We start from the raw sequence: 26,059 nt of genomic DNA, 5'->3' as shown, positions 1-26,059 counted from the left end.
TAGAATGACAGTCTTCTCTAATTATTTTCTCATCGCTGGCAAACTCTCATCGATGGCTCTGACAAGGCCAAAGATCACCCTTTCTATCGTCCGTTTTAAAGGCAATTTTCTATTTGATCAAGGCTACATCTAATGGTTGCAATCATATTTCAGCAAGGCACAGGCTGCCTGGCAAAGTGTGGAAGTGTGTATTTGGGAAAGCTACTGGGGAAGCTTTCTTCTCCCCCACAATTAGGATCAAGAGTATCTGCAAGTTATTCTTCCAAACAGTGGTCAAAGGTCAGAAACCGAGCTTCTATGGTAGCTGGAGAAGCAGAATTTTCTCTTGGTAGAGGAGCTTCATGATTATTTAAAATTTTTTTCATATTTTGCATATTTTTAATAATGCCTTTATAAGAATTAGTCTTTTTAATAAACCAGTTGAAGAGAAAAAGAGCTCGCATTAATTAAAACCAAAAGCCCTTCCCCTTAATATCCCTATTTTAAAACTTTTTCACGATAAAAAGATTCATCCTTTCTCACTTTTTTTTTTTTTTTGGTTAGAATATCATTATTAAAAAATTTCTAGGATGGAATAAAATATTGTTCTTAAATAATCTTGAAAAATACTTAAAAATCATAAATAAAAAAAAATCATAAATATTTCCCCTTTCTCTTGCTCCCTCCACGACATTCTTCATATACCTGTTCCTACAATGATGCCTCAAGGTATCTTATCTAATTGAAATGTTCAGAGTTTGAGGTATTTTTTCTTTCCAGGTGTATTCAGGTATAATTGACATATGAGGTCTTGTTTGTGCTGAGATTGCTTTAAAATCACTTATAAAACAGACGCTCAAATACATTGCTTTACATTAACTCGAATATTCTGAGGGTAGTTTCTGAAGCTGTTGATGCAGTAGACATTGCCAAGGAAATCCTTACAGTTAAATATTTTGCCAGCAACTCTTCTGTGGCTACCTTTTTCAGAGGGGGGGACGGTAGCTGGTATTTTAGAATCAGGCGATACCATCCAGAAATAGCAAAGCAGAAAGCACAGGCTTGTCTTTCTCACATCCCCTCCTTTTCACCAATGCTCTACCGAGACAGGCCATACTAAAACCTTCAAGAGAAGCTAAATATGTAGACGGTATAGAAAAGGCAAGACATGTCAAAAACAAAAAAACAAAACGGTTAAGAGAAAGAAAAAAAGGTCTAAAGAATATTAACAGAAAGGAGTGAAATGATGCTTTCTTACAGAAAAAAATGCATGCCTGCAAACACAGTTTTTTATATTATTTTGAAGGTGGCTGCCTTCGATAACAATTAGCTGAAGGTTTTCTAACCCATTTGCTTCAACCTAGAAATCCCCAGGGCTCTGAATACCCAAGAGAGGTTTAAATTCCCTTACTAGTAAAGCTTTCCTGGAGAGCAGTGCTGGGCAGGTAGGATTAAGGTGTGTGTGGGGGAAACCACAGTGTCCCCCTTGGGTTCCTCGTTTCTTTCATTCCATTTCTTACTTGGTATAAGGTAAAGACAAAAATGTCCACCTCCCTGGTACTCAGAGTGTGGTCCGCTGACCAAAAGCATGGCATTACCTGGTTGAGCCTTGGAAACACAAGGATTACCCACCCTGCCTCAGATCCTCTGCAGCATTAGAACCTGGATGTTAACAAGATTCCCGGGTGATTCATATGCACATTAACTTGTGAGGCACTAAGTTAATGTAACCAGGATATTGATGCCACCTGTGATCACATCAACTCTAAATATGCATGGCTAATCTTAATTTTATGATAGAAAACATTATCCAGGATAATTAAATGTTCTGATTAATTGGGGACATCTTGGTTCCTCTTTGTTTCCATCATTATTTAAAAACTTTCTAAAACGTAGCAGAGCATTTTCTTAGGTAAACTTAGCACGCAAAATAGTTTGACTTGGATAACTAGGACCATCACTTTGAATATTAACAGTGGATTATAAATGGCCTATTAATAAATACAATAGGTCAGGGGTTGACAAATCTATTCAGATGGCACATATTTTTAGCTCATGGGTCTTCACAGTCTCTGCTGCAAGAACTCAGCTCTGCCGTTGTAACATGAAAAGCAGCCATAGAACATACATAAGCCAATGGGATTGGAACGTGTTCCAAAAAAAACTTTATTTATAAAAACAGGTGGTGGCCTGGGACTGGGTGGCTCAGTGGTTGAGCACCTGCCCCTGGCTCAGGGCATGATCCCATGGTCTCAGGATCGAGTCCCACATCAGGCTCCCCTCAAGGAGCCTACTTCTCCCTCTGCCTGTGACTCTGCCTCTCTCTTTCTTTCATGAATAAATACATAAAATCTTTAAAAACAAACAAACAAACAGGTGGTGGGCTGGATTTGGCCCTGCCAATGATAAAGTAAAAGAGAAGTGAGCAATGCTTGATGCCTAATAGGTTCTAAAGAAATACTCATTAACTAATAAATAAAGATCATTGAACAGAGATCAGATAAAAACTATTATCAGGAAAGGGGACATGACCATGCACAAGTCTGTAACTTTTATATGGACGGTTTCCAATGATCAATTTATCATGGTTTAACTTATTTTACAGATAGGGTGATTCATTACATTAAAAACACTGCCTAAAATTTTTTGAACGAATCCGTCTCACTGAATGTAGATTTCGGAGCTCAGTGGTATTTCAAGAAATGAAACAGAGGTTCAGTGACCTCCTAGATGGTCCCCAGTAGTTCTAGAGTCTTTAGGGGCTGAAGACCCCACAGGTGACAGGAAGGCCCATAACGAGGGGGTCGGTGCTTCCCGGGTGTTGGAGGGAGAGTCGGCCAACCCCGACGCAGCAGACGTGAGACAACGTCATGCCTCTGTCAGTTTTATTTCCTCATCTGCTCAGCTCTGGAGAAGCCTTAAGGTAAAACCCATGTATATTCCTTGAATACATACCACTGTGTTTTGCTCTGTATTTACAGTAATTGGATCAAAGACCTAAAACTGTTTCTAGCAGTCATTCTGAACTGCTTAAGAACCGGTTCAATGATCTCATTTATAATCCAGTAGCTGGATAAAATTCAAGTGTATCCAAAGACCAATCTGAAAATAGGCCTCATCACCACAGCACGTATCATGTGGTGATGAGATCAGTAATTAAGAGAATAAAAGGCGAATTAATTACCATATAATTATTAAGGGAAAAGAAATAAACTGGCTATAAATCCTCTGAGTGGACCACCTGCTTTACTCGTATTATGTTGTGAGCTTCTGCTCGGCATCTTGTCCGCAAGATGAACACTGTAGCTGCCAGACAAGGAGAAAAATGAAATAAATGACAGTAATTTGCAATTTATTCCTTGTAAAGTAGCTGGGTGCAGAAGGGCTGCTGGGTGAATGTATTTCATCACTTGACATTTATTCTGCTAGTTGATCTTGATTGATTTTAGAGTCTCAGTCCTGGGGTTCTTATATTCAACACATACCCAGGCTGCAGTGTTTCTAAGTAATGCTGTGCGCCGTGATTAATCATATGACCCTATTACTAATGGCTTATGAAGAAATCATTTAAATTTAAGGTTACATTAATGTTTTTTTAAATCCCTAATTCATTAGTTAAATTGTCTGAGATTTTCCTACAAAGCACTTGAGGAAATAAAAATATGCCAAGATACTTCATCTAGGTCCAACGAATGCCACAACACTTTTAAAATGCTCATGTCTACTTCTTTCCACCGACGCTATGGAACAGAAAAGACTTCAACAGTGAGTTTTCTAACAGAGCCTCCCAGCTCAGACGCTCCCGACCCTAGCTCCTCGTGACCTTGGATTGGGGTTCATTAGATGTTAGTTAGGATTAAAGTGTAGAGGTAGTGTCCCTATCTGGTCAGGTAAACGCTTGGACCTCCAAGGCTTAATTCAAATGTCTAGCATTTCTGAGTATTATGGACAAAAGCTAAAGCAGTTATCATAAATGATTGGGAACAAGATTTTTTTGAGAAATCAGCCAAGTAGATAAATCATCAAGACTAAGTGCCAGCAAACTTAGAGTTGGGGTAGGAGACTCAAGACAAAGGCATCTATTGACCACACACTGACTCAGAATTACGAAACAAGCTCTAAAGGTTCCTAGAGGCTGGGCTGGGATGGTGCCCCAGCTGGTCGCCCATCTTGTTGCCTGAGGGAAGAACCTTCCCCTCAACAAAGACACAGCCCATCTGGGGAGAAGATAGTAAATAATGCAACCCGCTGCCCCGTACCCCACGATCACTGTATATCCCACTCACACCAACTCTTTTCTGCCTGTCTCCCACTGGTGAGGAAAGACCCACGAGAAGAAGACCCTCCACCTCCACTTCCTGTAGAAATGTAGAAGGCACCTGCTTTCCGAAGGAAAAGAAACAAAAAAAGCCAGGAAAAGAAAACTGTGGAATGATGTCTCTGTCTGAAGGAAGCCTAATATCAGGTTGTGAGGGTCAGGACGCCCAGAGAGAGGGTCTAAGCAAGGCAGCATGGACAGGTAGTTTCAGGCGCTGCCAAGAGTCCTAAGAGAAGGGGTGATGCTGTTTATTAACACTGCTGTATCTGTGGTGACAGCAACTGGGGGGAAGAGGGGCTTCTCCTAGATGTGAAGCTCATAGTCTCGAAACAGGAAACACATCCGGTCTGCTAGTATTTACTCATCAAAAGGACAACCTTTCAAGTTCAGATACAAAAGCAGCACACGTGTTCTCTGGGCCTTGTGGGCTGAAACCAACACCAGCCTCACCCCCAACAGGGCTACTGAGATAAAGCCACATTCTTGAGCAGCGTTGTCACTAAAGGTATCTCCGATCCCTCCCTTGAGAAGAGAAGACACTTGCTAAACTGCCATGAGTTAAGTCTCCCTTTTAGAAGAATGATCTTTCTTTGGAAGGAAATATTAAAAAAAAAAAAAAAAAAAGAATGCTAACAGTGGTGATTGATATCAGGTGGGATTATGGGGGATTTAAACATTTTTCTTTACACTTTCCAATATTTTCCGAATATTCCGTATTGAACTGTAGACAGGTGCAGTCAGAATAAAATCACTTTTTACAAACAGCGGTGGAAGGTTCTGTTTTCATTCTCTTCCCCTTTCGAACATTCTAAGCTAGAGGAAGTGAGGGAAATAAGCTATCATAATCACCTTTGCAGGTCTGGTTTACCTTTCAAAATCTATGTCATTTCTTTAGCAGCGGATGACTTCCTGTCTTCTTAAAACTGAAAGCACATACTTTTCAGGATCAAGGTTAGAAGTTATCATACCTGTTAGAAAACCCAGGGTGAGCACTTTTGAGGTCTAGTGATGAGGGGTGGGTTGTTTTCAATTTTTTATATGCTGGACTAAATAATTTAGACTGAGCGCAGACCGCAGGCGATACATTTACTTTGTCAGATGGTTGAGGGGTACGGTTTGTTCTCTCCTTGGAAGGGTGAAGTGGATCATCACTAGAACAAACGTTAGTCCGAGGAGGGTTTTGAAATTCTCCATCCAGTATCTGGTTTTGGCTTGTTTTTCTTTCCAGACCACTGGATTTATTGCTGAAATCGACCATGACGAGGGTTGTAGTTCCAAAGGCTGTTTTCCTGTTGATCTTCACTTCTGTACTCGGTTTTCCAAAGCTATTACAAGGATATTTCACTAAGTTGGTAAAGCCAATAGAATTGTCTTCATTCTTGATGGCTAAGTCTGGGAGGAGAGAGACGTAATTGAGCAGTGTTCCAATAATATATTGGCTATCTGAAATACACATTTGTAATATGTATTTGTAATATATTGACTACCTGAAACATCTTATTATTTTTTATTTTTTAAAGAATTTATTCATGAGAGACTCAGAGAGAGAGGCAGAGAGAGGCAGAGGGAGAAGCAGGCTCCATGCAGGGAGCCCGATGTGTGACTCGATCTCAAGACCCCGGGATCATGACCTGAGCCAAAGGTGGAGGCTCAACCACTGAGCCACCCAGGCGTCCTGAAACATCTTTTGATATAATTAAAACTTACTCACCCATGATAGTGAATACCTAGAAGGAATAATACACAGTTTGGACAATTTAGGGTTAGCCAACTTCTTGCTAGGAAACGAAGTATTACATAAAGAGCAAAATTTCAACAACTCAGAGAGGCTCCGAGGTGGGTTTAACAAAGATTTGTATTTGCTTCCTCCTGGGGGGTTTAACCATTTAAAGGTCATTCAGCTATCAGTTTTGTTACTATGAGGCAGCATATTAAAGCATGGCTTTAAACATTAAAGCATATTAAGACGTGCTATGCCATGAAGCTTTAGATCAGCGGTTAGAGACCCAACTCTAGATTATCAGGAATGTTTCTGTGAATGACACAGTAAAGAGAAAGGCTTAGTAAAATTAAGCAAAGTTGAATTACAAAGACTTAAGATCAATTAAAAACGTTTCAATAGGAGCCCCTGGGTGGCTCCATCAGCTACGCATCTGCCTTCAGCTCAGGTCATGATCTCTGAGTCCTGGGATGGAGCCCGCGTCAGGCCCCCTGCCCAGCCCGCTTCTCCCTCTCCCTCTGTCAGCCACTTCCCCTGCTTGTGCTCGCTCGCTGTCAAATAAATAAATAGAATCTTCCAAAAAAAAAAAAAAAGTTTTAACAAAGCATCCCAGGAGTTTGGAATCCGTACTGTAATATGTTCTAAATTGTAGTCTTTTGTACTTAGAAAAACAGCAAGAAAATAGTTAATGAGATGCAAAAAGGCATTTCAGTTGAAATGAAGGTGGAGACCTAAGACTGTGGTTTTTCTGAGGGCTTTCTGCCGAAAGATCCCGAAACAGGAGGCGCCATCCCTTCCAGCAAAGCTGTGAGTGGGGCCAGGCCCGCCTTTCTGGCCCAGAGAACAAAACCCAGTGTGACAGCTAGCACAATGTGGGGTCCGCAAGTCAAGAATGAACTTTCTCATCTCTAATTGAAGGAAGAAAGAACACTTTGGGAACACAATAGAAGCTGCGTCAATGAGCTGGTTCTTAATCACGGGCTCTCTCGGAGGTTTTACTTTCTCTGAACACATGAAATTGGGAGCTGTAAAGAGTTATTTTGAAGGATTTCAATGAAATCAGTACAATTGTCTGGGTAAAGATTTTAATAACAAGGGGTAGGAAGGATAAAGAAGAGAAAAAATTCAGCATTTTTCTATTCCACCTGCAACGATATTCTTATAGAAATTCTCCCTTTCAGTTTACGAAGCACTTGGACTGAATAACAAACTTAAAAGTTGCTGAAATCTGCATAAAACAAAAGCTTTATTGAATAATTCATTAGAAATAGAAGAGAACAGATGTGATCATCTCGGTTTTTTGAGATACAAAGGCACATACTCTTTTAGCACAAGCATGTCTTCCTTCCCTATTGAAAAAAAAAAGGGCTCAACAGAATATTAGCGTGGTTTACATGCAAAGGCTGGCAATTCCTTTAAACCTTTCAGAAAGAGAGCATTTTACTTACTTATGAAATATCAAGATGGAACAAGATATATACCTTTGTATAATTAGCCCTCTTTGAAGCGGAATGCACTCAGAATCAGAATTTCAGGCTTACCGGTAGGCCTGGAAGTCAGGCAAGCATCACACGTCTTCGAAGACGGCCTATTGAGCAGCGTACAGACCACGCACGCCCACTGCTCTTCAGACTTCCTAGCCACATGGTCCCCCCTGCTAGACGGCCACCTGATTGTAGTGTCTCTCCTGGGCAAACTGCTACAAAAGAGCGTTCAAAGTTCCTCATTAACACAGTTGACTGTCGTCTTGTTCTTACGCGTTCTGCGTATTTTAGAAATTCTTATAACCATTAACACCCAAATGTGTACCAGACCTAACTCTCTAGAATACGACATTTCCAACTGTGCCCTGCTGATTGCTATTAAAGACAGAAATAACAAATAAACGTTTGTATTTAGAATCAGAGTTGTGTTCTTGCTGTTGTCGTTGTTGTTTCAACTCACTAAAAATGGTTGGCATAACTGCTAGGAAGCATTTCTCAAAGAATGTTTTAAGGAAGTGGCTAAGTGGTACTCGTCCCAAAGCCGGACTCAGATATTTTTATTCAACCAAACAGGGGGTGGGGGGTTGGTAGGAGAAAAGACTTAGGCAGCAAGTAGAACACGGAAAGGACAATGAGAAAAATTTTACATTTACCTCACATGCGTATCCCTCTAGAATTTCTCAACGCTCTCTACTAAAACACCGTATCGATCAGCTAATCTATCATGAAGAAAAAGAAACCTAGCTTTGTATTACTTCCCTACAGGTAAAAACTGCTTCCCATGAGATATCTAATTAATATTTAGTAAGAACACAATAAAACCAACCCTGATTTTTGGACACAACCGTAAATCATGATTTCCCACCTGGAATTCTTAATTGACTATTTATTGTTATACAAAATGCCTTTAAGAGCTCTGATAAAGTCCTACTCTTTTTTTTTTTTTAAGATTTTATTTATTCATGAGAGACAAACACAGAGAGAGAGAGAGAGAGAGAGGCAGAGGCACAGGCAGAGGGAGAAGCAGGCTCCATGCAGGAAGCCTGACGCGGGACTCGATCCCGGGTCTCCAGCATCACACCCTGGGCAGAAGGTAGGCACTAAACTGCTGAGCCACCCAGGGATCCCCTAAAGTCCTAGTCTTAAATACAGAGTTCTACAAAGCCGGTCACATGGGCAAGCAACCTGGCCATGACACGGATTCCTTTCAGGATTCCGAACACTCGTACTGAGAAAAGCTCTTTGGGTAAAGGCGATGGGCCCTCCTATTTGAGAGCACGAGTTCTCTGACCTACAGAGGTACCCGGTCTCCCCTGACAATTTGCTCCTCAGGTAGAGTCACGCCAGTTGTTAAATTCAGGCTTGTCTGGTGAGATAACAAATAGCACAAGACAATCTGGAAGGCTGACGCATCTCATTATGGTTCTTCTATCTTTACTGACTTTTAACGCTCTTCAGTGCTTCTCATCCCTATGGAACCCCAGACCTTCCATAGAATCTGCGTCCTTGACCTAACTCCTGCCCTCCGACCAACTTGCTCTGAAAGGCAGCAAGATGCATTTACTCATAATTAAATAAACACAATTTAAAGAATCTTCAGACTTTCTACACGCTTCGATTTTTCACCATTTTCACCTTCTGCGGATTTCAGTGACCACAAGCATGTATGTTGATGGTTTCCAGCAGAAGCTCTGGAAGCATTTCCGCCCCTCACTGTCCCACTTCTTAATCACCTACTGAGAAATTCTTTCCAGTCTCCACTTGGATGTGCAACAGGAATTTGAAATTTAATATGTTTGTAGCAGACTAAGCGTCTTCCAAATCTAGCGAGTCATAATGCCGGGGACCCGTAAACATTGTTTTATAAAGAAAGAGGACCTTTGCAGCCGTAATTAAAAACCTCGACGTGGGGAGATTATCCTGGATCCTCTGGGTGGTCCCTGAACCCAAAGGCCGGTGTCCTGGTAGGACAGAGGCGGAGGGAGACGACACCCACGCAAGAGAAGGCGCTGAGACCGCAGAGGCAGAGGCTGCAGCCACAGAAGCCACGAAGGCCGCGGGTGCCCCTGGGCCCGGGAGGGAGCGCGGAGTCCTGGCGTCCAGGAGGGGCCGCGCCCGCTGCCCGGAAGGTTCGCGCCCCCCCCCGCGCCCCGCACGCCCCACACCTACGAGTCGCCCTTCACAGCGCTTCGCGCCCGTCGCCGCGCGTCCAGGCCCGAAAGGCGCAGGCTCCGCCCGGGGGTGAGCGCACCCTGAAGCCAGGGGCCCCGCGTGTCCCCTGCGGCCCGAGCGCGCGGAGCGGGAGCTGCACCTGCAGGGTGCCCGGGGCGGGGCCCAGGCCCTGCCAGCCCAGGCGGCCCGGGGCTCCTCCGCTGCACCTGCTGCGCGCAGGCCGGGTGCCCTGGGGGAGGGGCCCGAGCAGGTCCGCCGCGCTCTGCCCCTGCCCCAGGCTGCTGGGCACCCGCGTCACCCGCGCACCATGCTGGGGACAGTGGGCGGAGGGGCGACGGGACTGGGCGGAGGGGGGACGGCAGCGGGCGGAGGGGGAACAGGAGTGGGGCGCAGGGGGAACAGGAGCGGGGCGGAGGGGGGACGGCAGCGGGCGCAGGGGAAACAGGAGTGGGGCGCAGGGGAGACGGCAGCGGGCGCAGGGGAGACGGCAGCAGGCGCAGGGGGGACGGCAGCGGGTGCAGGGGGGACGGCAGCGGGCGCAGGGGAGACGGCAGCGGGCGGAGGGGGGACGGCAGCGGGCGCAGGGGAAACAGGAGCGGGGCGCAGGGGAGACGGCAGCGGGCGCAGGGGGGACGGCAACGGGCGCAGGGGAGACGGCAGCGGACGCAGGGGGGGACGGCAGCGGGCGAAGGGGGAACAGGAGCGGGCGGAGGGGGGACGGCAGCGGGTGCAGGGGGAACAGGAGCGGGGCACAGGGGGACGGCAGCGGGGCAGGGGGGACGGCAGTGGGACGCAGGGGGCACGACAGCCGGGCGCAGGGGGGACGGCAGCGGGTCGCAGGGGGCACGACAGCCGGGCGCAGAGGGTCGGCAGCGGGGCGCGGGGGCCGAGGGCGGGCTGCTGCTTCCAGGCGCGGGTTCCCGCAGCGCCGTCGCCAGGCCCCGCAGGAGCATCGGGGGGACACGGGGACACGCGCCCGCCTGGCCGTCCCGCCCGCCCCCCACGGAGCTGGGCCCCCCGAGGCTGCGCCCCACCGACCTCCCGCGAGGCACTGCTCTGGGCCCGGGGCCCCGCCGGGGAGCGCGGCCTGGGCTCAGGGCTGACCCCGGGGTCCCGGGACCGAGGCCCGCAGGGCGCCTGCTCTCCCTCCGCCTGTGCCTCTGTCTCTCGGTGTCTCGGGAACAAATACACAAAACAACCCCCCAGAGCCCGCTCGCGGGGCCTCCTCCCGGGCAGGAGGCGGTGCTGGAGCAAAGCTCCCGGGAAGCGAGCCTGGGCCACCAGCGACGGCCACCTGGGAGGCTGGCGGGCGACCCGGGCGGGTCAGGAGCCGGGCCTGCGCTGTGAGGACGCGACAGGGCCCGAGGGGTCCCTCCCCGCCCCACGTCTCCCTGCTTATAAATGACCATTTGTCGTTGCTTGTTCTGAATAGTCCTGGAGGGCCAAATGCAGCATTCATGCTTTATTTATTTATTTATTTATTTTTTTAAGAAGGTTCCCTACATTGTATAGGTTCCAGCGCTCAACCCTACCTCAACTCCTGGAGGTATCCTATATTCAGTCATTTCCCCTCTCCTCCCCCGACAAGTTGCCACCATGGCCACAGGCAGTACTGTTGAGGGCGCCCCGAGGTCACCCCCTCACCCTGCTCACACTACAGCCACCTCCCCACCCGCCGCCTCAGGATCCTCCTAAAACCCAAGTCAGTGTGTGGCACCCCTCTGCTCACCACCTTCCAGCACCTTCCAGCTACCTTAAAGGCAACACCACCCCACTACCCAGAGCGACCTTTCAATATAGGTCTCCGTTTCTTCTCTCCCCGCCAAACCCCCAGAGGCAACCCCTTCACACTTGGAATAAACCCCAGAACCTCCCATCAGGGCCGAGCAGGCCCTGCCCCACCAAGCAGGCCCTCCGCTCACCACCACACTTGCCCTCTTGCTCCCCATAAAACAGACTTCTTCATGCTTCTCCAGGCACCTCCACCTCCACCTTTTCAAGTCTCAGAGGCTTTATCCACGCAAACCATCGAAGATGAACTGCCTCGGCCCTGTGTGTCCCGTCACAGAGGGGGATGCGTCCTCAGAGCGTGACAGACACATCGTCACCGGGCACCTCATCCGCACGGGGACACACACACAGCTATGTTGTCAAGACCTCCTCCCACCAGAACGTAGACTTCCATGAATACATCACAAACACAAGTTGAGTGAGTGAGCTGTGCGCCGGCCGGGGCAGGCACCCCTCGAGCCCGCCTGCTCTAACTCCCTGGATGTCGCTCTGTCACATGCTTCCCACTGCTCTTCCACGGGCTCACTTCCATCTTCCGCTCAGCCAAGTCAAGGGAACCCCAAGGCGGGCAGCCCGGGTGGCTTGGCGGTTGGGTGCCACCTTGGGCCCAGGGCCTGATTCTGGAGACCCAGGATCGAGTCCCACGTCGGGCTCCCCGCATGGAGCCTGCTTCTCCCTCTGCCTGCGTCTCTGCCTCTCTCTTTCTCTGTCTCTCATGAATAAATAAATAAAATCTTTAAAAAAAAAAAAAAAGGGAACCTCAAGGCTGTCTCCTGGACTTTCCTCGCCTCTCTTGACGCGGCTACCACCACCACGGTGGACCATCGCCTCAGATGATCCCACGGTGGGCAAGGGGGTGCGGCTCTGCTCTCAGCAGCCAAGGGCCTAAAACACAGGTGGACGATGACAGTGTCTCTAAGGAACCACTTCTCAGTGGAGACCAGTTGCCACCATGGGAAGCGGTGGATTTCTCTCTGTCTACACAAAACAGAAAGAATTGTTTACAGGCAGCAACATAACTGTTAATAAAACAAAAAGAAAGGGGCACCAAAGAAAGCATTTAAAGAAGGTTTGAGTAAAACAAACGACCTGGCTGCTGCCCAGCTGCTACTTGGGCTATTTCAGTCTCATCTGAGCCCTGACCCCCGGAGCACCATGACATTCCGGAAGCCTCCAGAATGTGTTTCTTCTGCTGAAACCAGAAGGAATTCACTGTCATGGGGCTTGGGCGGGAAGCAGCTCAGATCTGCCTACGTGTTCCAGCTGCGGAGAACCCAGGCAAGGTCACCTTCCTGGGCTCCAGGTCTTGAGACTCAAGGTCTGGCAGCTTTTTCATAATAATCCTGTGAATTACACCAATACTCCTTTGGGCTGCATGACCCGCACATTCCCACTTTGGCTTGAGATCATGGGAGCTGGGTGTCTTTCACTGTACTCCAAGGAAACCCTTTTAAATTACATTTTTCAACATGACATCGGTGTAATCCAAGTCTCTTGCCAGAACAAGGCTGTCCTGTCAAGGGTTTCCTCATTCCTGTCTCCCAAGAGCTCCCAAGTGCTCTACAGTCACTCCATCCCCCTCGACACACTCCACTAGCTCAGACCTGCCTGAAGAATGGGCCTGCCAACACCAGTGACTTCCCATCCACTCGCAACCAATCCTTAATAATTTCCCAAACTAGACGGTTCTCAGAGACCTGAACACGTCGTCTTACAGGAACAAGATGCCCTCCCCTTGGTGGGGCTCTCCTAATGCACGTTCCTGCCTCATCTTCGATCAATCTCTATGTCCTTCCACACTGATCTCAAAGGCCACCTTCCTCAGAAAGCCTTCCTAGTTCTTCCCACGCAGATCTAAGGGTTTCCTCCTCTCAACTTCCATTGCTGCTAGAACAACGGTGCCCGCTGCCAAACCTAGTGGGGTTTTAATGATCCATCTCCTCATTTCCTCCCCACCTCTGAAGGGATTTCATTTTGTCTTTGTATTCCCAGTAGCTGACACAGAGCAGACACTAACAACAACAAAACAGTAACAAAGGAATTTTTAGGAATGTATAATATATGGACTGGTACAGAAAAAGAAATGATAGCACAGCTTCCCCTCGAGGGAAAAATACGCACCTGTATAAATTATGCTGGTTCGTATATAGAGCCAACGAGGGTACATTATCGGAAGTGTGGTGTGATCAGTAAAGACTGCAAAATTTGGGGAGGACTTCATGAAGAAGCTCAGTAAACTTTGCACAATTGAAGGAACATGGGGATTTAGATCAATCAATGCTGCTGGGCTTTTCGTACTGCTTCGATTTAATTTGAAAAGACTGTAACTTCCAATAAGAAAATGTAGTCAATATAAAAAATGTTCAAAAACTCACAGAGAAAGTGAACGGAATCTACTTCATTGTGGAAATCTCTAAGAATAGGGTAAATACTATCGGTATTCAAATATTTTCTGTACACGTTTATTTTCCAACGTATAGTTGCTTTTCCAAATGGCATCGTAGGCTGAACCGAATTCCAATATATAAATCAGGAGTAGGGGATCCCCGGGTGGCTCAGCAGTTTAGCGCCTGCCTTTGGCCCAGGGCGCGATCCTGGAGTCCCGGGATCGAATCCCACATTGGGCTCCCTGCATGGAGCCTGCTTCTCCCTCTGCCTGTGTCTCCACCTCTCTCTCTATGTGTCTATCATGAATAAATAAATAAATCTTTAAAAAATAAATAAAGGGGAGCCCTGGTGGCTCAGTGGCTTAGTGCCACCTTCAGCCAGGGTGTGATCCTGGAGACCTGGGATCGAGTCCCACGTCGGGCTCCCTGCATGGATGGAGCCTGCTTCTCCCTCTGCCTGTGTCTCTGCCTCTTCTCCTTCTGTGTCTCTCATGAATCAATAAATAAAATCTTTAAAAAAAAAATAAAAAAAATAAAAAATAAATAAATAAAATAAATAAACAAACAAATAAATAAATAAATTAATAAATAAATAAATAAATAAATAAATAAATAAATAAATAAATAAATCAGGAGTAGCTCAGGAGGGAGGAGGGATTGAAGGGCTCAGAATATTCCCAGTGCAGTAAGGACTCCTCTAGCTCACAGGTGTCCCACACCGCTTGCAGGGAACCCCTGAGCTTTTAAAGCCTAGTTTCAAAAAACCTTTGGAATTGACAATTACCTTAATTATATGGTAAATAACATATTTCTTTGATGACTTGGAAAAATACTTTTTTTTTAAACCTCAAAAGCTATCAATTCATAGAAAAAAGTATAGGATATTAATAATTTATTCACTAGACAAAGATTTATCGAATGTCCTCTGTCTGCCAGGTAACGTGTTATACCCATTTGGTCAGAGAAATGTACACTTATAATCTTAAAAATCAGAAAGCCACAAATCTGTGCCATAAATATATTATGTAAATATATCTCAGATCCCCATGGCAGTACAGTGAGGTAAAGAAGAGGCTGAAAGAGATTCAGAGAAAAGGAGCTAAGAGCAAGAGGAGAGATGAAAAGGAAATCACAAGGGCCAGGAGCACAGAAAGAAAGCCACAGACACATTGGGGAAGGTGGGGTGGGGGCCTCTCCGCAGACCACCTCCAATCCATCACCCCCAGCCTCTACCCCAGGATCCATGGCACCATCCTGCCCTGCTTGGCCACCTGTTCCCAACCACATCACTGTGTTTTCTTGGCTCACTCTTTCCCTCCTACTCCGGGTATTCCCCGAAGCTCAGACCTTGGTTCCTCCGTCTCCACTTTCCCTGTGAACTGACCTCTTTTCAATATGTCACTTCAACAACCATCAAGCCTTCACCTGCCACCTGTAATGTGGCATCTCTTCAGGCAGTCCACTGTTGCTTCACATATATGAAGTTCATCCGTTCCACTCGACCTCAACTTTCCCAGACCCATATGGTGAAAATTTCTATTATTTAGTCTGAAACTTTCTGCATTATTCTACATACCACATCTGTCACAATTGTTGTTGACTTTTTAAAGTTTTTAACTGAAGTCCCTATTTTGTTTTCCATTTCCAGGGTCTTGACCTCACGCCCAGTAAACCTCACTAGGAGGTTTAATCTCACCATGTCCCACCCACTGAAAAGTCCTACTGATTTCGGCAGGACATCAACCATTCCCAGAATGACTAATGATTCTTACTATTTGATTCCATTCTACCTATAAAACTAGCTTTTACGATCCAACAACTCGAAGCCTTTCTGTGGCTTGGCCGGTGTTACCAACATCTCTCCAACATGCCATGCTTATGAATGGTTAGGGTTTGTGGCCATGCTCTGTCTTTCCAATTCAATAATATTTGTTTTCTCATTTATTTAGCCAAAATTCTAACTATCTTTTTTTTTTTTTTTTTTTTTTTTTTTTTTTTTTTAATTTTTTTTTTATTTATTCATGATAGGCACACAGTGAGAGAGAGAGAGGCAGAGACACAGGCAGAGGGAGAAGCAGGCTCCATGCACTGGGAGCCTGATGTGGGATTCGATCCCGGATCTCCAGGATCGCGCCCTGGGCCAAAGGCAGGCGCCAAACCGCTGCGCCACCCAGGGATCCCTCTAACTATCTTTTTTAAAGTAAACTTCAAATCACACTTTTTCTAGATCTTTCCAGCTTTGTATGTATATATAATCTTCTAACATCCCTGAACTCCTGTAGCAGGGATTAATAGGCTTCACTGTCTGCACTGGTTATTTTGCCTTATAATCACATATTCCTTTATATTATTCATATTTGTCCTGGCCTTTCCCAAAGGGATGTAAGGCCTTTTATCAGGGTAACTGCGTCGGGGAAAAGGAAGTAATAAGACCTGTTAGACACTGGCTCTAAACAGATACTAATTCCAAGAAACTCAAAACATCAGTGTTCCACCATTCAGAGCAGGGCCTTATGGAGGTCAGGTGATCAATGGAGTTACAGCTCAGATCCATCTTAGGAGGTCCCTGGACCTTTCCTGTGGTTATTTCCCTAGTTCTGGAAGATGTAATTGGAACAGACTTACTCAGCAGCTGGAAGAATCACCATAGACATGTGTAGTAAGCAGTCAACTATTTCCCCCCAAAAGACATGAATTCTGTAAAGAGATCTTGCTTATGTTTTATAAGATTATTTCTAAATGAAGCAAAAACTTCTGAAGATAATTGCATTTTCCAACTACTGACGTACGTGCACCTCTCACGAATCACTTTACAAATGAGATTAAAATGAAATGCTGGATATTAACATCTGAGCTGGAGATTTTCTACTGAATCCAGAAGTGGTCCATCTGTCATCTTCAGTTTATCCTGGTTTTTGGATGAGGTTATTTACTATTTCCTTCCAAGGGCTTAACTACCTTTGAATTATGTTTTTATTAATAGCCTTTGAGTTAGCGAACTAGGGCAAATCGTTTCCATTTAAATTAGATAACTCACCAAATGTCAACTTGTTGAGGATTTTCTTTTTGACATTGAGGACAGAAATATGTCATCCTGTTATTCTCTCCTAGGCGACACACAGTTATTTTGCAACAGCACTGACAACAGTTAGGACGCTTATAAACCTTATAGTGTTTCGAGATAACAGATCCCGTTTTACGGCACTAAAAATAAACAAACATTATAATATTATCTATCAGACAGTGTTGCTTTGGAGCCAAAGATACATTCCTGAAAGTCATTTCTGAAAATAATTTGTTGAAATTTACATGTTTGGACATATGACATATGTCCATATAATCTTTTCATCTGAGAAAAAGGTATTGACTAGATTCAGCAATATGTGTCACACAAGATTTATGTGGAACAATTAAGTCATTATTTTATAACTTACTAGTATTCAAACTTGTTCTTTGCATAGCATTATTTTTTTATCTAAATGAGATGTTCTACAATATAAAATGTCCTTCATGCTTTTAAGGTTTTTTTAAAATTAAATATAATTATGTGGTTATAAGAAAAAGACTAGATTAGCTTGAAATCTGGTTATTTTTAGAACATGAAAGCTGCTCACTTTCTTTCAACAGCCAAAACCAAAAAAATTATTTCTAGAGTGAAAAACTTGAGATCCTCTTTTTTGTTGACCTGACAAAAGATGCTTTTTCCATTTTTAATCTCACAAATTTGCTAACAAAGAAAATAAAAATTCAAATGGCTTCCTAGCAAAGAACATACTCTATTTGGTATACATTCTAATTCAAAGGACATTTTGATATTCTCTGTCACAGTTTTATTCTACTCATATATATTTAAAGCTTCTAAAAGGACAATGTTTTGGGTTTATGTCAGTACTGTAAAAATCTCAAGGCCCAGAAATATGACTTGCCATATATAAGTTGAAAATTACACAAACAACTTCTATTGATTTAAGCAAAGTATTAAAATACCCAACACTTAATCTGGGCCAAAAATGAGTAGTGGTTTATAATCACCTTTCCCTAGAAGAGTGAGTAAACATATAGAATATTAAAATAGCCATAATATTCAAGGCAGACACGTAAAGCAAGAGGTTCGTTAACACTCTAGGCCAATAAATGAAGACTCCTATCATACCTGCCTTTCTGAACACAGTAAAAATAAAAATGTTGAATACAGAAAACAGACTGTGTAGAAAAAAAACAGGCATTATTTATGATACTTTGTTTAAAAGAGAAAACGTATTTTTGGAACTCTGTATGCTGATGTCTATGCATATATACAACTTGCAAAATTTACAGGTAGGTAAGTACTTACACTTCATTCTCAAAAGTCTTTGTGGTAGATAAATCTCATTATCTCATTTTACAGATGAAGAAACTGAGCCTGAATTATCTAAATAATCTAAACCACACAGATAACAAGCAGCAAAATCTGAGTTGAGGCCCGTTTTTTCCAAAGGGTTGAGTCTCTCTATGGAGTTCCTACATTTTACTTTCCTATGCCCAAAAATAGAACAAGAATCTAAATACCATGCTAATGCAACTGTTATACCCAACTTAGTATAAGGATAATTTAATATAATTACTGTCATAAGTTTGGACGGACCGGTGACTAAATCTCTAGCCGTGAATTACACCCACATGTCCTCCTCCCTTACTGCATCTCTACACACTGACCACTAGATGGTACAAAGAGCCTTGACATTGTTGGCCCCATCCAAAGGGAGACAGTTGACATATGACATAGTAGAAACATTTTTGCTCTTACCCTGTAAAAAAGAATGCTGAAGTCACGTATCATCTTCACAAGGTAATGAGTCTGTTCATCTGTCAACTGACAAACCTGAAAACAGAAAAACGAGGACAGTTTCATAATTTGTTACTGCAAAAAGAAAATGCCAGTTGCCCGCTCTAAAACTACACTGATTGAAAATATATGCATATCTTCTAGAACTCAATTTCTCACACATCTATTTAATGTCATTAGCAGTGGTTTTAAGTGACATCACTACAGATAAAAATATATATATATATACCATTCTTGTTTATAAATTTTAATTCTAAATACGAGTAATTCTAAATGAGTATCTCTTCTGTATCAGACATCTTCAAAGTTCCAGCATTGTGGGATCGACCACCTTGAAAAGTCTTGCTGGATTTGAGAAAAAAAAAAAAAAGAAAAAAAAGAAAAAAGGAAAAAGCAAAAAAAAAAAAAAAAAGGAAGAGAGGGAAAAATCGGCACAGAATGGATGACTTTCAAGGTCACCATCGAGCTTTAAAAAGATATAAATTTATATACACACATTAATATCAGAGTACTTGTTAACACCTGGAAGAACTCAGACATAGCCCTTACTGAAGAATTTTTTTTGTGGCAGAGCCTGGCATAAATCTCAGTGTCACCCTTGTAGAATTAATTATCATTTGGCAAGTGGTTCCAATGGTGATGCCAGAAAAACTCCTGTCTGATGACTTAGCCTTATTTATGTACATGAATGTACACAGGCATCTACATACAGCAGAAACTAAGTTATGAGGGACTATGAAACCTGAAGTCATCTAATCACCATAATCATTATGAAAAGATTACACATATTTTTATTTAAAATTTAAAACATAAGCACTTTTGAAATGGAGTTACTTACCATATCTTATATACTCTATTCAGTCATACCCTGAGATGTTAAACTATACTTTTTCAATAATTGTGCATGGACTTCTAAGGAGCTAATAGCTAAACTTGAGAACTGTCCTTAATTTCTAAACTCCCAGACATTAGGGCAAATGATCTTCTAGATGAAAGGCCTGCTGGATATACAGATAGAAAATAAATTCGCAGTTTATCACAGAGAGTAACAATACTCTGGGTTCTTTATTCCCCAACACATTTCCCATAGAGGTCTAGGTGGTTTTAAAAAGTTTGTTCTTATTAAAATTCTGTGTCATCACTCCGTTACAGAAATGTAACCATCTTGTTCCAAGGGTCAAAAAAGCAGAACCTCATCCAGGAAAATCATGAATGGGTCTCTTTTAAAACTTATTTCTTACTGATTGGGATTAACAAAAACTATCTAGGAAATAATTACACAAAATCAAAAGGTATCTTTGGACTCATGTAAAAAATGATTTAGTTTAAAGAGACTAGTAGGATATAGCTAAAAGCCTTACAGTAGATTCCTTCCTTAGGAACTGAAATACACGTGGCCTTCTACCTGGCTTTGGGTCCTAACCTCTCAGACATTCTTACAACTTTGCCCTATTAATCACCATCCTCTTTCCTACAATTTTAACCTCTCTCTCTATTATTTTTTTTCTTATATAAGTAAGTTTATGTCTCTCCAGTTGAGGGACAAGGGAAAAAACAATACTGAGTCCTTATCCTGACACCCCCCAATAGCCTCTGTTTTCCCTTTATTCCAGTAAAGCTGTTTTACAAGTATTCCACATTGTTTCCAGTTCCCTACTAGTCACTTATTTCCCAGTCCCTGCCATCCAACTTCCATGCTTATTCCCCCAAAACAGCATTTGCTGTCCAAGGAGCTATAAATAGGAATACGTGAGTGTGTATTGAGTGTGAAGTTAATATGCCAGGTACAAAAAGCAATTTCTGAGCTTACTTCCATCTGTACATCAAAAAAATATTTCTTTTATGCCTTCCATGGGTTAATACCACACTCTGGATGCTTGGAAACTTCGGTGAACAAAACAAACACCGTGCTCCTAAGAGACTGCATTGGAGCAGGAGGAGATAGATTTTAAATAATGAATATAACCAGTAAAGATTAGGTCATGTTGGAAGGTGATCCTCGGTATAGGGAAAATATACAGCAAAGCCAGTCATGGGAGATGGAGGACATGACGTGAGAGGAGGAGATTTTAAATGCAGAGGTCAGTGTTGGCCCCGTTGAGAAGTTAACACAAAGACCCTGGAAATCTCCATTTGGGGAGAATGTTTCCAACACAGACCTAAGTTTTCCCCGTTGGTCCCTCAAAGGTATCTAAAAATAGGTCATTTAAAAAAAAAACACTTATAACCTACTTTAACAGCTGGGTGGAGACCACTGTCGAAGAGAGCTTCGTTTTTGATGATGTTCCCTACCCCAGGCAACACCCTCTGGTCCATTAACACATCACACAACATCCGTCCTTTCTGCTTTTTCACTTCACTTTCGGCTCTGGAGAAACTAAATTTAGGTGAACATACATCTAATTCTTCCATCATTCTTACTCTCTGTTGGCTTTCTGCTGAGTTTCTGTAGCAAGGAATATAAAACACATTAATCATCAGTCTAGTTATAATTTCACAAAGTGTCATTTAAAATGAGATTTGATAGAAACACTTTCTGTTAATCAGGGTATGAATTATATAGCTTAACAATGAAGACCCTAACAAACTAGATTATCTGAAGGCTCCCTCCAAATGAGGTTTTATCAGTTAGAAATCATTTTTAAAACATCTCTCTCTCTCTCTCCACATTTCAAACCAAACTGCAGATCCACCTCTATAGCTTTTCAGCTGCAGAACTATTTTATTTTATTTTATTTTATTTTATTTTATTTTATTTTATTTTATTTTATTTTATTTTATTTTTTTATTTTATTATCTTATCTTATCTTATCTTATCTTATCTTATCTTATCATCTTATTTTTTACCTGAATTCTACCGATGAGTCAAAGAAACAAATCAGATCTTTGGTGAGCTGTATTTCCAAAACAGGAGAAACTCCATTTTTATTTTTGTTTTCAAGTGGATTAATCATGATGGAGCCTTTCATCCCAAAATGAATCCTGAAACAACATCAAACCCAGTTTTGAGTGGCAGAAAGTATATAGTGCATCTAATTTTCGTTCCTTCATTTCACTTTTTGGATTATAAGCAAGCAAATGTTAGTCAAGATAGGCACTTTCAGAGGGCAGAAAATGTAGCCAACATGGTATCTTTTTCTGTTATGGTTTTGTATCCTTATAAAACTAGAAGATGTGACAATAAGTTTTTCAAACCACAAATAAAATAAATTCCCAGAGAAATAATAGGGCCCGACAATAAGCTCAAGAACATACCCTGTTCTTCTTTTCTTGTCAGATGAAGTACTTTTATTCATGGAACAGTCTAGTGTTTCAGCTTTCTCTCAGATTCAAAGGCTTTGGATGGGATGAGTCTAAATTTAAATTGCCTACAGTTTTGTTTTTTGTTCTTTTTTTATATATATAAATTCTACAAAGCCACTAACATTCAAATTCTGTATCTCTAGCCACAATGGATGGGAAGTGTTTACCTACTCCAAAATGATCTCTACAGTTTAAGACAGTCTCTTCTTCCCCTTTGCTCTGCGATACACAATGAAACAATTTTTTTTTCAAAATCTCATGTATCAAAAGAGAAGAGAAAAAGTCAAAATGCTATTGTTTTCAATTCTTTTAGTTTAGTTTTTTTTTTTTTTTTTTTTTACCTTTATATGTATTGGGAAGAGGGGATTTATAAATATTTACGGTTAGCTTGAAAGCCACAAAGCAGTGATGAAAAATTTATAACCTTTCAGTTTTTATAGGATTGATTAGCATGTCCAGTAAAAACAAAAAAAAAAAAAAAAGAGAGAGAGAGAAAGTGATTTTGTGAGACCTCTGATGATGAAGATCAAAAATGATTCTCAAGATGAAATACTGTGTTCCGCTTTTCAAATCCATCTCCTTCTAGCTTTGTTGAGTTAATAAATATGGCTCTTTTGGCAGCAAATGTTACTGCACTGTGCTTCTAATTCCAAAGCACCATGTTATAGTATTGTACAAGGTTAACCAGTCTAACTTTAAAAATGTGGGTTTTAAACTCTGTATGCCCTACTATCAATCATAAATGCATTTTCCATGCCCCATAGTTCTTGACAGGAAAAATGTGTGCCTGTAAGTACTCCATAATTTAGCTTAGGGAGGTTCAACCCCAGTGAAAGGTGTACAACTGTCATGCCCAGAAGCCATCATATCTAAAATCTTTTCAGCTGCATGGCTCATAAAGTGGATTCTAAATCACTTTCTATAATGAAACTGCAACCACATAAAAAATCTCAAAGGTTAAGACCCAAACGAAATGCAGGAGTAGCCCCAATGAGAACCCTGAATCAAATTAAGTATGCTTTTTGGGGGGGTCTTATTAAATCTATTCAATTTAGAAAACAATATGCATAAAAATAACCATTTTTAGTTTATTCTTATTTATTTTTATTAAGTAGCAAAATGTGGTGATCACTGAGCCCCAAGAAATGTTGTGTTTATTGTTAAGTACCCTTTATATTAAGCTAAGAAAATATTAAGTGCCCACCAGTGTCATGAACACTTTTAGGCACCATAACAACTGTACCGTTATAACAACTGCCATCCGGATCTTTACAGCTCAGGACACAGGCTCATATCACATTTACATTCTAGAGTTAGATTTACTTTCCAAGAGTCCTCATTATAATCAACCTAGTTTAAGAAAATTTTATTAGATCCTTATTTCTAACTCTTGACCCTCACAGGCCCCTTCAGCCCCCAACCCAACTGGTTACCTAAGATCATTTACTCTGTAGACCATGACAGCCTGCCAACAGAGGGCCTTAGGCCATGCCTTGACATGGTTGAGTCAGAAATGGACACCTGAGTCAAGCCAGATCCATCAGTATCCAGTACCTGGATTCATCAGCATTCTCCTGATGAGTCCTGATGAGTTTATGGATCTGGGATGCAGAGAAATCACTTTCCCAATGGTACTAGGAGATCTAACATGGGAACTGTCCATGGGAATGTCAGCCAGCATGGGCAGCAGAGAAGCCAAGGGAGGCCTGTCTGCAGAAGGGAAGAGTGCAGCGGATTTCAGGGAGAGAAAGAATGCAGAGTCCTCAAAGCATTTAGTCTTTGCTTCCAATTCTGCTGGACACCAGCTACATTATCTTCAGGTAAGATACTCATATTTTTCTAAGAAATAATTACTCGATCTCACTTGAGTTGGGCTTCTGTCACTTGCAACCAAAATTCTAATATAAAAATGATGTTCAAACTAACAATTGAAGTGATATTAAGAAAATTCCCCTAGTTAGAAAGAACTTCCTAAAACAAACAATAAATAAGACCTGATACTAAACATCAGCCACATGCTTCCGGGTCATCACTATCACAATGATTGGAACGTCGTAAGCAAACATCAATGGCATAAAACCACGGTGTGGTCACAGGTTCAACTTAGTGACAACTACCTATACACTGCTAACAAGGCAATTGCTTATGAGAATTATCAAGTGGACCAAAGTGACCTAAGGTTAATAATGAGTGTAAAATAGCTGAATGGAAGGAATTATTGTAAAGCTTATACTAGGAATTCAAAGAAAAAAGTTATAAAACAATACGGACTTAATCATGTTAAAAAAGAAACAGTGAGTTCTGCATCTACTTAGGGTACAAAAGCTAAAAGCAAAAGCTAGAGCTCCTGTCCTAACATGGAGAGAAAAGTCTTATTATTTACAAAAATCATAAATTCTCTCGAGCCCATGAGAGACCTGAGGTTGCAGGAAGCTGGGTGAGCTAAATTCCAAAGAGTAACCAGCCCCTCCGTGTGGACAGACAGACAGACACACAAATTATTTGGCCTGTGGCACAATAAAGGCAGAAGAGATGGCTACCAGGGAAACAGGTAGGAAGGAAGCAGCTACAATTTTCCACAAACTTCTAAATACCAAGCGTGGTTGGTGTAATGGTCTACACTTCCCAGAGTCCCAGACTCGAGTAGAGCATGGGCCCACGGGTAAAAGCTCTTTTCCATGAGTGTACATCAGCTGCGTCCTGGTAGGGGACCGAAAGAGCCACCCTTGGTGGCATGGCACCTGTCTGTAGCCGAGGGAGAGGTACAAACAAAAAGCCCTCTGTGCCCGAAGGAATAAGAGGAAACCTCCTGCACACACAGGAAGTCTTGCACCGTGCAGCGACAGGCACAGGCTGCCACCGGGGAGGGCAGGAAGTCTTTGCCCCTGGCTCAGGCCAGATGCGCTGCTGCTGAGGTTGAGCAGAGCAAGGTCCATCTGTAGTTAGCGGGGAAGCAGCGAATCAGCTTTGTCACAGAATCGTGCAGTGACACATGGAGACAGCTGTCCCCCTGAGGAAGGGGAAGGGAATGCTCCCCCTAAAAAGGGGAGACCACCCAACCATGGAAGGAAGTTTGACTGTCTTGAGAAAGAGAGGGTCAGTAGCTCTGAGAAAAGCGCAGCCCTCAGGCCCATGTGCACAGGGCCTAAGAGGAAGGCTGGCCTAGAAGAACCATTTCCCCATTGTCAACCTGCTCCCTGAATAACAGCTGAGAGGACCAGCCCAGCCACACCAGGCCACACCTGAGGCATAAGGCAGGAGGACCGGCTGAAGTTTTTGATGTCACGGGTGCCCTGAAGTCAACTACAGCAAAACAAAATCCGAACCAAGCTCGACTAAATCCCCCCACTAATGACCTGATAGAGGCATTACTGTTTTTGAGGTTAAACACTATTTAATTCAGCCTCTACTGTTCCTTTAAACATGACTATCTGGGGTTCAAAAAATTATGACATAAAAAAATAATAAAATTCAAAACAACAACAACAAAGGGACTCAAGAGATAAAGCAGACAACAGAGCCAGGCCCAGAGATGTGCCGGATGTTGGAACTATGAGGAAGATAATTTAAAATCAATTTAACAATTAAAATCACAGTTATCAGCTGAGAACACCACACCAGGTCAATCTGCTATGATAAGGTCTCTAACCTTCCACAACTACAATAGTGCTGCACATGGATTTTATGCTAACATGTTTCCAGGCTTTTATAACCTTGCTCAGAGGTGTGGATAAATGCCACACAATCAGAGCCAAGGCAGGCCACGCACAGACCACGCTCTACTAGGCGACCAGGTGCAGACTCCTGGGCTTTCCACTCATGATCGATTTCTATACACCTTCAAAAAGGATATAAAAAAGCACCAACTAAGATCCGGCAAATACACATCTAGGAATTTATCCTAAGAAAATATAGAAATGGTAAAGGATACATGCTCAAGAATGTTTAACTTCAGAGTTATTTTTTAGAGCGAAAAGTGGCAGAAAATACTAAACAGTATTGATTAAAAAATGAGGATATAGTGGAATACTATTCAAAATAATAATGTACATGTTTTGACACTGACCGATACAATATGCA

At 42.8% G+C, this 26,059-nt stretch overlaps 1 protein-coding gene across 20 annotated transcripts in view; it reads right to left on the bottom strand.

The window, feature by feature from the left end:
• The window catches only part of NEIL3 (nei like DNA glycosylase 3), an 89,239-nt gene that overhangs the window by 8,146 nt on the left and 55,034 nt on the right, over positions 1-26,059 (bottom strand). For 18 of the 20 annotated variants that reach the window (XR_012007430.1, XR_012007431.1, XM_072775876.1 and 15 more), the window contains 6 exons: positions 21,524-21,658; positions 20,909-21,122; positions 18,638-18,712; positions 16,889-17,055; positions 7,559-7,716; positions 5,266-5,689 (listed from right to left, as the gene is read on the bottom strand). Coding sequence is in view for 18 of the 20 variants with exons in the window: in XM_072775876.1 (XP_072631977.1) it covers positions 5,266-5,689; positions 7,559-7,716; positions 16,889-17,055; positions 18,638-18,712; positions 20,909-21,122; positions 21,524-21,658 (1,173 nt within the window). In the remaining 2 variants the exon portion in view is untranslated. Of the gene's footprint in view, positions 1-3,163; positions 3,286-5,265; positions 5,690-7,558; positions 7,717-16,888; positions 17,056-18,637; positions 18,713-20,908; positions 21,123-21,523; positions 21,659-26,059 lie in introns of all 20 variants that reach the window. The other 2 variants (XM_072775869.1, XM_072775861.1) reach the window with 2 other exon arrangements.

The sequence above is a fragment of the Canis lupus genome, chromosome 15, assembly GCF_048164855.1.
Source record: "Canis lupus baileyi chromosome 15, mCanLup2.hap1, whole genome shotgun sequence".
NCBI classification, from domain to species: Eukaryota; Metazoa; Chordata; class Mammalia; order Carnivora; family Canidae; genus Canis; species Canis lupus.
The sequence above is the reverse complement of the archived record's forward strand: the minus strand, read 5'-3'. Positions and strand labels throughout refer to the sequence as shown.